The sequence below is a fragment of the Podarcis gaigeae genome (assembly GCF_964106915.1).
Source record: "Podarcis gaigeae genome assembly, chromosome: 3".
Lineage (NCBI taxonomy): Eukaryota > Metazoa > Chordata > Lepidosauria > Squamata > Lacertidae > Podarcis > Podarcis gaigeae.
The window spans coordinates 38,064,845-38,079,088 of record NC_139680.1 but is presented as its reverse complement, the minus strand read 5'-3'; the positions used below and the strand labels follow the sequence as shown (position 1 = coordinate 38,079,088).

The 14,244-nt window shown below is 37.7% G+C and overlaps 2 protein-coding genes across 10 annotated transcripts in view; one reads left to right on the top strand and one right to left on the bottom strand.

Moving 5' to 3' along the window:
- Positions 1–14,244, bottom strand: part of KCNQ5 (potassium voltage-gated channel subfamily Q member 5) — a 247,138-nt gene that overhangs the window by 1,861 nt on the left and 231,033 nt on the right. For 4 of the 5 annotated variants that reach the window (XM_083730161.1, XM_083730164.1, XM_083730162.1 and 1 more), the window contains 3 exons: positions 7,082–7,302; positions 3,010–3,118; positions 620–751 (listed from right to left, as the gene is read on the bottom strand). In XM_083730161.1, coding sequence (XP_083586287.1) covers positions 620–751; positions 3,010–3,118; positions 7,082–7,302 — 462 coding nt within the window. Of the gene's footprint in view, positions 1–619; positions 752–3,009; positions 3,119–7,081; positions 7,303–12,901; positions 12,959–14,244 lie in introns of all 5 variants that reach the window. The other variant, XM_083730165.1, reaches the window with a different exon arrangement.
- Positions 1–14,244, top strand: part of LOC310840644 (uncharacterized protein) — a 40,139-nt gene that overhangs the window by 14,460 nt on the left and 11,435 nt on the right. For 2 of the 5 annotated variants that reach the window (XR_014561950.1, XR_014561951.1), the window contains exon 2: positions 13,947–14,177. The exons of 1 other annotated variant lie outside the window; for it this stretch is intronic. The gene's annotated coding sequence lies outside the window, so the exon portion shown is untranslated. Of the gene's footprint in view, positions 1–2,791; positions 2,957–13,946; positions 14,178–14,244 lie in introns of all 5 variants that reach the window. 2 more of the 5 variants (XR_014561948.1, XR_014561949.1) reach the window with 2 other exon arrangements.

Genomic DNA, 14,244 nt, shown 5'->3' with positions numbered 1-14,244 from the left:
TCTGGCTATGATGAAGGGCTTTTTTGTTTCTACTGCACACAGTGATTTCTCCTTTCAATGACTGTCAATTTTATCTTTTGAGTTAGCCAATTAACTATGGGGGGAAAAGGGAAGTACAGTAGTACCTCGGGTTACAGACTCCGCTAACCCAGAAATAGTACCTCGGGTTAAGAACTTTGCTTCAGGATGAGAACAGAAATCGTGCTCCGGCGGCAGCAGGAGGCCCCATTAGCTAAAGTGGTGCTTCAGGTTAAAAACAGTTTCAGGTTAAGAACAGACCTCCGGAACGAATTAAGTACTTAACCCAAAGTACCACTGTAGTTGCCTAGAATTAGTTTGCTACCCGTCAGAACACTGATCAGAGTTGTCGAGAGTGACAACTATCTGTTTAGTGGTTAATGCACAAATATCTGAAGACAGTTGTCCGCTGTTGTTTTTAAATCTGATTTTTTATTTCAGACACAAATTAACTTGTGGGCACAATCTGCAAAAGCTCAAGGAAAATTAATATCAAGGAGACACAGTAGTGTTAAAACACAAAACTTGGTTTTTGCCAAGCTAAAGATAAAAGGCAGTTTATATGAAGGAACTTATTTGTAAAAGGATTTCCATCCCTTACCTTGATTGAAGACTTTTAATTCTGCACAACATATCCAGGTGGCCTGCTGAATACTGTTCTATGACATCTTTAACATCATAGGGACGCAAAGTTTCTTTAAATTTCCTTTTGGCAACATGAAATTTCATGATTCTGTACAAGAAATACGATCTAGATTAATTATCCATATGCACTTTATACATCAAAACAAGGCCATGAAAGTGGCCAATCAATAAGCTCACACAAAATAATCAGCAATTCTAGATAGGCTAAGGATGATAATATTTTTACTGAGAACTATTTAGGAAATTAAATGTGCTTAAGAAGCTCCATTCCATGGGGTAGTATTCAACTAAATATTTGTGCTAGTATTCAACTAAATATTAGTGCTAGTGCAATGGAACTCATCCCTGCCCCTTTGCTTTGTACATGACCTGCACTATTTCTAAATATATTCTGAAGTGTTGGGGAAAACCTCAGAACACATTTAAGGGACACAAGGAGGGAGATGGAGAAAAATTATTGTGCTGATGTAACACTTCCCTTAGCACTACAACCCATTATTTCTACTGTACTATGATAAATGAAAATATAAACAAGAATTGGGGAACCTCCAGGCAGTGGGTCAAACATGGCCTTCTATCTGTCTCTCGTAACTTCCCCCCTTCCCAATGCCATAACCCCTTCCTTGCTACACTCCTCACTGGCCTACTTCGCACCTTTAACTGCCTTTGCCTGGAACTGGGACAGTGCCTCTTGCTTGCCAAGATAGAGGATGCTGCATGGTATGTGGGTGTGTGCAGAAACCCCTGGCTTCTGCACGACTGTAATGTGGTCAACTATTGCAAACTACTGTGAGAGTTATAGCCACTGTCTCACCCTGTTTTGGCCTGCAGTTGCCGGAAGGTTGGCCCCAAGAAAACGTGGTTCTTGGGTTGGAGAAGATGTTCCACTCTTGATATCAACTGTCCCAATATCATGCCTATACTGAAGGATAAGCACTTTCCATAGACTGAGAGAAACTTGTGAAGCTTTATGTGAATGTAAAAGCGAGATTGTTTTCACTAATGCCAAGAAATAACTCCATCCCAAATCACTTCATTATATTCCTCAAATGGACCTGTGTTTTCAGTGTACCTCCGTCACAGTTATGGCCCCAGCTGTACTGTACATTTACTATATTACACTATCACATGGAAATTGTTCCATAGATTTTCTTGTGTGTTATAAAAGGTGCTTAAATTTTCATTTTGCAAAAGGAAACTTGGTGTATTCATTTTGCTTCTCATTAATTATTAAATTGTTACTGCTTATTTGAGTTAGACCAGCAGCTTATTCATTTAATTGCTTTTGGTTGTTTCTGTTTTGAAACCCAATCCTAGAACACATTTGCTGAGGGTCTACCTCCTCCACTAGAACCTTTCTTTCATAACTCCAATTCATCATTCCAATAAAAGTTGTCAAGCTTCAGCAACTTTGGGAGGCTAGATAGTTTTGATTATGATGAAATGAGGCAAGAAGTAGAAATCAATTATAAAATATATGTTTTTCTCTTAGTAATCAGGGAAGAAGTACTTTGCTGCTGGCTTATTTCTAATGCTATTTTATTCTGACATATTTTCCAATACAATTTATGAAAATGCTACATAATTTGTCATCAGTTCAAAAGATTAAAAAGCACTTTTCTGACATAAGTATTGGTCAACTGAACTATTCCTTACAGATGGCAATTTGCATCATTTTCAATATAACATGTTGATGGATATGTTCAGCAGAGCCTATACTTCCAAGTAATGTTAGATTTAGATAAACCGAAATTTCCTCTGTACACTTCATAACTTACTATTTGGATCATAGAACTGAGAGTGGAAAAAAATTTGCTCGAGATGCCTGTGACAAAGCAGACTCTAGTCCACATAATCTTATGACACAATAAATACGTTAGTAATTAAAAGTGCCTCAAGATTCTTAGTTGAATTAGAATGGTACATCAGATAGAGAGCACTGACATACTGTTGCCAGAACTATTTTATTTGCAAGAGGCAAAGCAAACAAACCACTCAGTTTTTCAAAGCACTATTCTGGTAACCTACTTGTCTTGAACTACATGTGTTCTAATTTTCAGCATTTAATCTGAGTATGGTGCAAGTTCTTTTTCATATATACTGTACATTAAGTATAGTTATGTTACAGGCACCTGCTGCCCTGAAAACCCAATTGGCAAGGTAGAAAGAAGTGGCCTAAATTTCCCTCTTCCATCTCAGTTAACAGATGACTGTGTAATCTGAAGTGCAGCTGGACTTTGATTCATTCCAAGTACAATGTCCCTACAATTTGTTGTGATAGTATTTCTTCTAGGTACATCTGTGAAGTTTGATGTGTTTTCTCTTGTTAATGTATTTGCCACCTACCTGATAGCTCTGATTACTGTTTTAAGTGCAGGGGTGAGATCTTCTACTGAGACATCACACTGGCATCCTCTTTCATCATATACATCATCTGTAGCAATACTGGCTTCAGCTGCAAGAGAAATTCCGCATAAATGATATGCATACCTATAGAGAATGCAAGGGTCAATTAAAGTATGAAAAGGTCAAATATTCTAAAAGCTGTCGAACTCAAAATAATCTTACTGGAGGAAATAATTGGTCTTTACAGAAAATCAAACCTGTAACTGTTTACAAATGCTTACTGGAATTCTGTAAAGTAGGCATGCAGAAGCTTAAAAAAGAATAGAATAGAGTGCGCTATACAGCTCAAATAACTGAAAATTCTGTTAGACTCTATATGGAACATTTCATTAGACTTAATTTATTCAGCAAAAAATGATGTTTTGGGTATATTGGGCTTCCCAGTGTCTTTATAGGAAGTCACTCATACAGATGGATGCTGGAAGTGGAATTGGAGAAATCCCTGATAGTTGCAGATGTCCATTTAAATTCCACTCCTATGATATAAAGACTAACAGCAGGACAAAAAATAAGTGTATTTTGTGAGCCTTTATGTTTGCCAGATTTATCCTTCAAAACTGGAAGGACAAATAGCAGTGGTCCAATGGTCTTACTGCACTTGCTACACCTGAATGCATTGCTTATAAATGTCAGTTTTATTTGGATTATTTGCCAGGACATTTGGATAGCATATGCCTACTTGAATCATAGAATAGTAGAGTTGGAAGGGACCCTGAAGGTCATATTTTCCAACAATGCAGGAATTTCAATGAAAGCATCCATTACAGATGACCATCCAACTTCTGCTGAAAAACTTCCAGTGGAGAGTACACCACCTCCTGAGGAAGACTGTCCCACTGTCAAACAGCTTTTATTGTCAGAAAATTATTCCTGATGTTTAGCTGGAATCTCCTTTTTTGTAATTTGAATGCATTGGTTTGGGTGGGTTCTAGCTTCCAGAGCAAGAGAAAACAGCAGAGCCCCTCAAATGGCAAAGGATGGGGTAGCTGGACAGGGCTGTGCAGAGGGACAACTCCACTCCATCTGACCTCTCACCAGGGTTGATTAGGGCTTTAGTTTTGTAAGATAGTGTAAGTTTCAGCAATATTTTTTGTGGTTTACCTTGGCAAGAGTGGAACTATAAATGCAGCTTTCATTTTTTCCTTAGAGTGCTGTTCTTAGAGTGAGCAACAGCCAAGGTATATCTGCCTACTCAACAAAATAGAAACACTTTTATCATCCTATTTGCTTGTTTTGTGAGAACTGTCAAATGCTGGCAGTAATCAAGCATTGATCAAAGTCTAAAATCCTCTCTTCTAAGTTCTGCTGATGTGCTGAAAGAATGACCAAAGTAAAGTCCTATTTCAACAGCTTAACTCTTTGAGGCCAAAAACAGAAGCATATTCCAAATAGGTTTTTTGGGAGTCCTGTTTTCAGAGGCAATTTTATTAATTTGGGGGCTCAGAATTATTACAAGCAGATACATTTGCCTATTGACAGATTACTGGGCAGTGGCACTTCCACTCCATCAAAATCCTGCTTATTCCAGAACAGCAGATTGGAGTTTGGGATCACACTGTTAGCCTTATCCTTCATGAATTTGTCTTTTAAAGCTGTCTATTAATGACCACTAGTCATGATGGCTAAATACTACCTCTTAGGTCAGAGGCACTATGTTTCTGAATATAACTCAACTGCAGCAGGGTAAACTAGGGCTGCCAAATTTTAGCCACATACTCAGCACCCCACATTGGATTTCTTACTAATATTTATCTGAGAATTAAATACTAATTTCTGAAAGCCTTTGGCACATAAAGCTTTTTTATTTAATTAAAACAAAATCCTCCTGTTTCAAATAATTATGCAGGATTGCAAGATGTTTTAAAAGCCATAAAGAGCAATAGTTCCATGGTTAAAATGATAACCACATTTTAACTGTAACTTAAAGATTCCATCATGAAACAGTAGCCTATAGTCACCATACTGTGGCTTTCTTTGCTTTATCTTCCTTAACTCTGGGTAGTTTCTCATACAATGCTTTGAACTCAGGCACTGCGGTTGATTCACCGGAGGGTACCAATCATACTTATTCCAATGTCCTGTGTACTTCACAGATCTGACTATGATGGGGAAGGGATGGTGATTGGGATGGCCACAGGATTGTCACCCCCTTTTTGCCTTTTAACTTAGAAAAGCAAAAACTTCAGCTGCTGAAACACTATGTGTTATGGAGATGCAATGATGCATCAGCTGCAAAAAAGCTGGCAAGCCTAGGTAGGCAGCACTCATTAAACAGACACCTGTCATTCTTACTATATGTCTTGTAAACCATGCAGATCTATCAGGAAAGTGTATTATATATGAAAAGTATTCATTGTAAACCACTAAGGAACTGAATAAAGGCTGACCAGAGAGCAAGACAGTTCAACTGAGAAGTGTTTCTGTACAAAGGAAAATAGTCATTAAAAAGACATAAATAATATAATAGGACAAGGGAAGAAGTAAATTGAGGATGCCATAACAGTGTTTCCATTTTTAAAAATAAGTTTCTAACCCTGATGACTGCAAAATCACACTGAAGGCAATGAAAGGGTAGAATTCATGTGAGCTTACAAAAATAGGAATGGAAATCAAATGCATCCTTGTAGAGTTCTTTTTAATTAATAACGTGAAATGTCTGTGCACTTTCTCATGATGGAACACTTTGATGGGTTAGTAAGTTGCACCACCCCTTCAAGATATATTGAATACTAATTATCTCATATAACGGGCTGGAAAGATTAAATGGTTTGGATACAGATTAAATAGATTCCTTTAGGAAAAACCACAAATTCAAACTGAATAGTTTTAGAACATGGCCTACTACCAGCACGTAACAAAAGTAGCTTTAAATGTAGGTACTGTTCACAGTAATAAAGAGAACTAAAAGTAGGCAAAACTTTTTTTTGGGGGGGGGTGACACCTTTCGATTTCCAGATGAGTTGGTCAAGCAGACCAAGGAGGTTTGTTTATTTTGAATTAATCCAAAAGGCCTAGAACGTTCTATTTGGCTCAGTTTGTCAGATCTCCCTCCTAAAATATTAGGAATCTTCTGTAGTGCAAAAAGCCACACAGAATTCATCCAGCTTTTCTGCAGTCTCTTTTAAGAAATACCTTAACTCTTTTGTTATCCAACCAGCTCTGTAGTTGGCTTCCTGGTTCTGATTGTATTTATTATTATTATTATTATTATTATTATTATTATTATTATTATTATTATTAATTAATTAATTAATAATAATTAGGCAGAATGGGTCTTTTTTAAAGCAATATGCTCTTTACATTTTTTTCCCACATTCCTTATTGTCTACTTTCATTTCTTTTGTCAAAGTTCTCTCTCTGCATGTGTATGTATGTGTCTCATTTGGGTAAGACTTCCATTTTCTGAAAGAAACTTCCTTGACTGCTTGTAAACTACTTTGGTGTCCTCTTGGACTTGGTGGCACCCTTTCCAGTTTGTAAAAGGTAAAGGACTCCTGAACAGTTAAGTCCAACCAAAGTTGACTATGGAGTGTGGTCTCATCTTGCTTTTCAGGCCAAAGGAGCTGGCATTTGTCCACAGACAGTTGTTCGGGTCATGTGGCCAGCACGACTAAACCCTTTCTGTCATAATGAGACACCGTGATGAGTGCCAGAGCGTACTATATCTCAGGTAGTATGAGAGACTATCACCAGAAGGATTTCATCCCTCCGTTGTACACCGGTACAGTAGGGTTTGGAGCCTTCCTGTTAATGACCAGATACAGTTGGATAGGAGAGAGCCCATATAATCTCTGGACTGTCCTGTATATGTGAAGGTACAGACACATAAAGTACCTTTAAATTAAGCAGCAGTAGGAGAAGCATGGCTTCAGCAAGATTAGGATCAAAGCACAGAACCTCCTAAATGTCTGTGCGGCTTTATTATGATGAAAATCAAATTTGTGGTTGTAAGATGGATGATAACTACAATGAGTAACACACTTGGTACTTTAAAAAAACAAATAAACCTTACTATCTGGCACTGGCTTAGGCTGTGAACTCTTCAAACGCAGGGAAGGTCGGAAGCGTGTTCGGTCATTGAAGCTCCAGCTCTTTTGGACTTTTGTTGGGCTGCCCTCTGCCGTAATATCAGTACTTGGTGATCTCCTATCACCAACTGAAGCTTGCCTGTTCTTGATACTCTGTCCACGTGGGCTAGCCATCCGTACCCGTTCCTTAAAGCTCAGTTTTTGACTGTGAAAGCAGAAAATTTATTTTACTTCATACTTCATTCCAACTCACTGTAATTGTTGTACAGTGCTGAATAGATGTACATATATGTCCCAGTCTACTGAACAGGGTGCACCCAGATGGTTATATGAATCTATTATGTGCGGAGGGGGAGTCACCTTTCATTTCAAAGGAATGGCTGTGTAAAACAGCTCCCTTCACTGAAATGAATGGGAAAGCTGTTCTGGAAAGAGAGATACAGTGGTGCCCCGCAAGACGAACGCCTCGCAAGACGGAAAACCCGCTAGACGAAAGGGGTTTTCCGTTTTGGAGGCGCTTCGCAAAACGAATTTCCCTATGGGCTTGTTTCGCAAGACGAAAATGTCTTGCGAGTTCCTGCGGGTTTTTCCCCCTCCCCCCTTTTTCTAAGCAGTTAAGCCGCTTATCAGCTGATCTGCTAAGCTGATAAGCCGCTAAAAGCTGCTAAACCGCTAATAGCGCTAATCCGCTAAACTGTCAATGGGCTTGCTTCGCAAGACGGAAAAACCGCTATACGAAGAGCCTCACGGAACGGATTAATTTCGTCTTGCGAGGCACCACTGTAATTTCATGCCAGTGCATGAACCCTCCCACCTCGATCATATTGCTGGATTGGGGTAATAAGGCAAAGATCCTCAGGTGCATACTCCAGTCTTGTGGAGGGATCTCAGGAGGAGGAAGAATTGTGGCCTTCCTCCCCTTTGCAGTGTCTCTTAGGTTTTGGCGTGGCTAGCCCTTCACTCTAAAATGTTTGTGCTAGGGAACTGTGTGTGTGTGTGTGTGTGTGTGTGTGTGTGTGTGTATATATATATATATATATATATATATATATATATATATATATTCCCCTCAAATAAGGGACAATGGGTGCATGTACAATTCCTATTTTCTGTATAATTTTATTTTCATTTCACTTTCAATATACTAGGGATTATAATCATTTTGTGTTATCTAATGAGTAAAAAATATATTGTTTACGTCCTATATTATAAAAATGAAATAAAGTAAAATAAATATAAAAGCTTATCAAATGTCATAGCAAAGCTTCAGTTTTAAACCTTTAGACAGTTGTAATTATGTTTTAAAGTAGCATAGCCTAAGTCAGTGCATTTCTAATAATCTAGGAATAATATTGTCAAGTGCTTTTTTGCATGCCATTTGTTAAGACTTACAGCAAGCAAGATTATTTTTGTTATACATGCATTTCCCCCCCAAAACAAGACTTTAATACTCCACAAACATTATTAGCAAACATTACATTTCAAATTCCGTATTACAACACTCATTTGGACAAGACAAAAACAAACATTAAGAAAATTAACAAAATATCTAATAAGTATTATCAATGAAATGAGTATTTCACAAGAGTGTGACATACACTGGTGAATTTCTTGCAGCTGATAGCCCCAAAGCACACTAATGAACTGGGGTTGGAAAATCAGTCAACTGTTAGCGGATCAAAGGTGCTCTATAGCTTCAGATTTCACATCTAAACAAAAACATCAAAGATGCAGGCTGCTTATTATTGAATGATTCTCTTGTTTACTTGCAAAAAAAAGGGCATTTAGAAATTGGAAGTTGCAGAGTAATCTTAGTTCACATTTTCATGTGAAATATATACATTACTCTCAGCTGAACACTAGTAATGTTTGCATAGTGCAATCCTTAAAATGTTTTACTCAGAGGTATGTCTAAATTAAATTGGACACTCTCTAGTATGTGTGTCTAGGGTTGTAACCAGTCACTGTACATCAGTAAGACACAAATGGAGGTTCCACATTGGAAGAGATGTGGAATGGTGCTGGGGTTCATAGATTTAGCTCTGCCATTGCTCTTTGCTTCTTGAATGGGCAGGGAGTTAGACAGAAATATGATGTTTGTATTGCAAGTGGAAAAATCTCTAGAACTCGACCAGATTTTACTGGTTTCTGAAGTAAGAACACAGAGTTCTTGTAGAAGCAAATCCTTAGGGGCCATCAAGATACATGTGGCAGAGATTATCTGCCTGTTGCTATAGCTGCTAATCAAGTTGAGGTCCTGTCTGTTCCACTTATGTCATGGTCCTTGCATCTTACTGCAGCATGACAATACAAAACATTGTAAATGGAAGTGTGATCTAGAATTACCAAGAAACTTTACAACGTACTGTTCCTTATGCCTAGCTCCAATCTAAAAAGGAAATGTTCTGTATGATAATATAAAATGAAATTATGAGCCACCATTTTTATGATGTTTATAGATAATAATAAAAATTGCACATGCAACTTAGTACATCTTATCCGCAGTGCAAGCAGAGATCAGGCAGGAGATCATATGCAACAAATCAAGCACATGCTGGACAAATGGAGGGAGTACTAAAATCATATTACCAGAATTTAATATTAGAACATTGTATTAAAAAATTCTTAGTTGCTGAGAGAGTACCTGTTTCCAGAACTGTCTTAATCTCCCTGCTTAACCATAAAAGTGTGCATTTTTAATTCCCTTTGATTCTTATAACATGTCATTCCCCTTAACTATTGGGCAAGATTCAACTAAAGAATTCCATCAGCAGAAACTCTACACAAGGATATCCATTTGTTCAATGAAGCTTCCCCCCCCCCCATGTTGGCTCTGAGGGTGTCAGGAGAACCCCCATAATTGGACATGGGGGGAGGAATGCTCAGTGAGGGAAACCAAAATGTTTGTCTTGATGGAACAATAATAGAATTGTACAGTTGGAAGGGATCCTGCGGGTCATTAGCCTATTGTATTTTTTGTATTTATACTCTGTTTCTTTTTTTCCAACACTGCTGCCTACATATAGCTCAGGTTATATACTTTGTTTTATTCTCCCCTCCCCACTGCCCCAAGGATATACTTGATAGGTATAATTATAATAAATATTGCTTGAAAGCTGGAGACTGAACTATGACTGTGGTAGAGAGTTATGCAAACAGAAATGGCAATCAGAAACACATAAATATAAGACTTCATATGATTTAGCGTATGGAATTGTGGAGATGTGCTATGAAGGCCCACCTCCAAATCCCCCTGCCCCACTGCATTGAATGCAAGGCCAGAGCACAACTTATACTCATTATAGGAATGCCAATAGAAACAGCCAGGATAAAGCAATATTTTCACCCTCGAAATGAGAGATGGTAAAACTACATACAGCTCCAGATGTGGAACAACCCTCTAGGCTATCTGCAAGCTATCTTCCAGGAAATTCAGATGGTAAATATAAAAAAGAGCAGTGTGCAAGAAAGAAAAGTTCCATCATGTAAGCAATTGTCTCTCATACAGAAGTTTTACTTAGCACCTAGTATGGTCCTAGGCCTAATAGAAATAAAGATGAGAAAACTTCTGTAGATAATTTAATACTTGCCTTCATTTGGATTACATTCCTAAATGGCTGCTAAAAGCAAAAGTTACCCTTGTATTTTTTAAGGTTGAAGAGTAAACTGAAGAATTATTCTGTTTTGTTCTCACTGAGTAAAATAATCATAATCTAGGGAATCTGCTTATAGCTAGCTTGCAAATAACATTATTTGAAGTTCATTAAGGTTCATAGCTGATTTTATGAGCTCAAGTCTAAGCTATAACTACAAACCAATGAAGGCAGATCAACATAACTGGGTATCACCTACAAAAAAAGTAGGACAGTTGACAGTTCTGGGTATTACTCTGAATATTGTTTCAAGTCACTAGATCTAGCTTAAATAATAATAATAATAATAATAATAATAATAATAATAATAATAATAATAATAATAATAATAAATAAATAAATAAATAAATAAATAAATTTTATTTATACCCAGCCCTCCCCAGCCAAGGCCAGGCTCAGGGCGGCTAACAAGCAATAATAAAAACAAGTTGAATGAATACAACTTAAAAACAAGATTAAAATACAACATTAAAATATTAAAACATTAAAATGCAGCCTCATTTTTCCCTTCCAAATGCCTTGATTGCTTTTTTCTTTTGTTATATTTTACTCCTGTATCTACACACTGCCATGTTTTTGTGAGTTCTGTATTTTTCTGCTTTTTCCTATATCTGTTGGCAACACTAGAGGACACTGTGGTATCATAGCAGAGCTACACAGGAAAACTGCCAAGATTTATTTTGTGTGTGTATGTGATTGTAAACTGTTTTTAACATTATATGTTAGTTGCTGTAATCCACCCTGGGACCTTAGGGTGAAGGGTGGGTGAATTAAAAAACTACTAGTACTACTACTAATAACAATAATTTTGCTGAATTATCGTCAACAATTGTGGGATAGAAGATGTAAGTAGGCTTAGACCTGATTCACACACTGAAAATGCAGCTATGTGGAAGTTGTTCTGTTGTTCCTCCAACTTTTAAACACATAATCGGAAACCACAAATGCAATGGTGTGATGAAAACCTCTTAGAACTACATAGGGTTTTATTTACATAAATGGTTCACTGTGCATGTGGAGCAGTATCCACAATGATACGTTTTAAAGCACCTGCTCTGCCACTCATTCAGTGTATGAATTAGGCCTTAGGACCAAATCCATAAAGCAGTTATCATGCACAAAGTGCATTTCCAAGTTCTACAGAAGAATGGCATTGATCAAATTTTGTTCCCAGTCATTGCCTTCTCATAGATTTATAACTGCTATAAGCAATTTGCATGTGCAAAACCAGGTGCATTCTTCTGCCCCACTGGCAATAAAACATGTCTCTCCTGTTATCATTCTCTACAGCCACAGCAGGCGCTAGAACTCTCCAACAGTTTGACTTTACCCCCGAAAGCACTCTTCCATTATCTCCCGAGACAGACACATGCCAACAATGAATTCTTACTTTATTGATTTTTTAAAAAATTAAGAATCATTTTGATTTGCTATTACATCTTGGAAACCTGATGTACTCTCCCCCCCCCCCCCCATTTAGCAGGGAACGGGATTTCCCCCTCGAAATCCAAAAATAGTAATTACTATTTTTGGTTAAATGGCAAAGAGGTCAAGCGATTCCAGTTGGAGTAAACAACTGTTTGAACATGCAGTTCTGCACACTGTAGACTGCACTTCACCTAGCACAGTCCCCACAAGCTAGGCCACAATGACTCTTCAGAAGTGCAAAACATCTACTACTGTAATTGCTTTGCAAGTGGTCTGTGATTATAGCTGCCTAACTTTACAACCAAACAATGTGGAAACATCAAACACGACTATTGCAAAAATCATATTGGACTCAGGAAAACTTAGTTATTAGAATCATTCATAGCTATTTCTTAGCTCAAGCATATCAGATGGAAGAGCACAAATAGTCTTAAACTAAGGCACTGCAACATCGCACTTGTCCCATTGTGTGGAGTATTTAGATTATTGCTACACAAATCATAAGAGGCAATTTCTTTGTGCGTGACTATTTTGGTATATAATTGCAGGCAGCAAGCAACAAGGAAAATTACAAGCAATTGTAGTGGGCGACCCAGCCAAATAATGAAGAACCCTTTGAAGAGTAAAAACTGTAAAGCATTAAGAAGGGGAAATAAACTCTTCATGCACCTGATGTTAGTTGGCATTCCCAAATATCATGTGAATAGACAGGATGCTGGATACCTATGTTTCCGAGAGGTGTACATCCTGAAGAGCTTCTGTTTATTACTATAAAGCTTACTAGGAGTGAGGGGAAATAGAGGATCATATTACTAAGCATTCCATGTGAGGAAAGGGGTTAGGTTTTCCGTGTAAGGCAAGTCAGACCACTACCATTTTTGTTTCTTAAAATTTACAAGCCAATTGTAAAATGTAAGATTGCTGTGTCAAACAGAAGTCAGAATTGTGATTATAACGAAATGTATCCGGAAATGACAGTCAAAAGTCCTGAACATTCATCTAAGACAAAACTCCTGCAATGTATATCCAAAGACAGGTTCAGGATCAGAATATATTACTACAATAGAACAGAATAGTAAAAGCCCATCTTCCTAATGGAGTAAAATTCATTTCTCTGTTGACAGCCCTCAGTAATTGATAACCTATTTAAGCTTTCAGCAATCTTATGTAGGTTATATGTCAAGCTATCCTTTAAGCAAAGCTTCTTGTGAACAACACATTTTAACTGGAATGTGTAGAAATTGTGGTTTACTCATGGTCAGTACAAAATATATTGTCCTTCACCTCAATTTCCAAAAAAAGTAAACTGAAGTGCAGCTGACAATGTATGTTATGCTCAATAGTTTGTGCAGTTTTTCCATTAAAAGGGAAACCTATTTGATAGTCACAGTCATAAATATGCAACACCTAGCAAAACAGAGAAAATCTAAAATATTGTTTATTTAAAAATAGAATTTAAAACACATCAGTTAAGGGTTAACATTACTAAGGTTGTATCCATTGGTGTTGCTTGATGATAAAGCTTCTGTCAGCAGAACAGGAAGGAAGCCATTTTCAGCTGTTTCCCCTCCCCGCTGCACCACTCCCAAATCTGCTCTGGAGAGGCCCTCAATCCCCTAAAGCAGATTTAGGGGGGCTGCACGGGAAACCATTGGATACAGCCCATAATATCAATATTACTGCCTTGTTACTTATTTAATATTATTATTTTTTGCCTGTTAATCTTAATGCTGATTTGTTTATTAAAAGACTAAACTCTACATCATAGGTAAGGAACCAGAGGCATAGAAGCTGAATGTGGGCCTGCAGGTCCCCCCGTCTGGCTCTCAGGACTCTTCTCAGGACACATCCCATAGCTAGACCATACCTGCTCTCCCTAAGCCACACCTCATCTGCCCTGCTTCATGTCTCCCTTTGAGTGTTTTTGCCTGCCTGGAATGTGTCCTTGAACTGAGGTAATGCCTCTGAATTTTGTGTGGCTGGAATGTATCCTACAAAGGTAAGAAGAGACACATACATTACTCCACTTACTTTTTTTCTTGTCCCAAACACCACTGGCAGAAGGT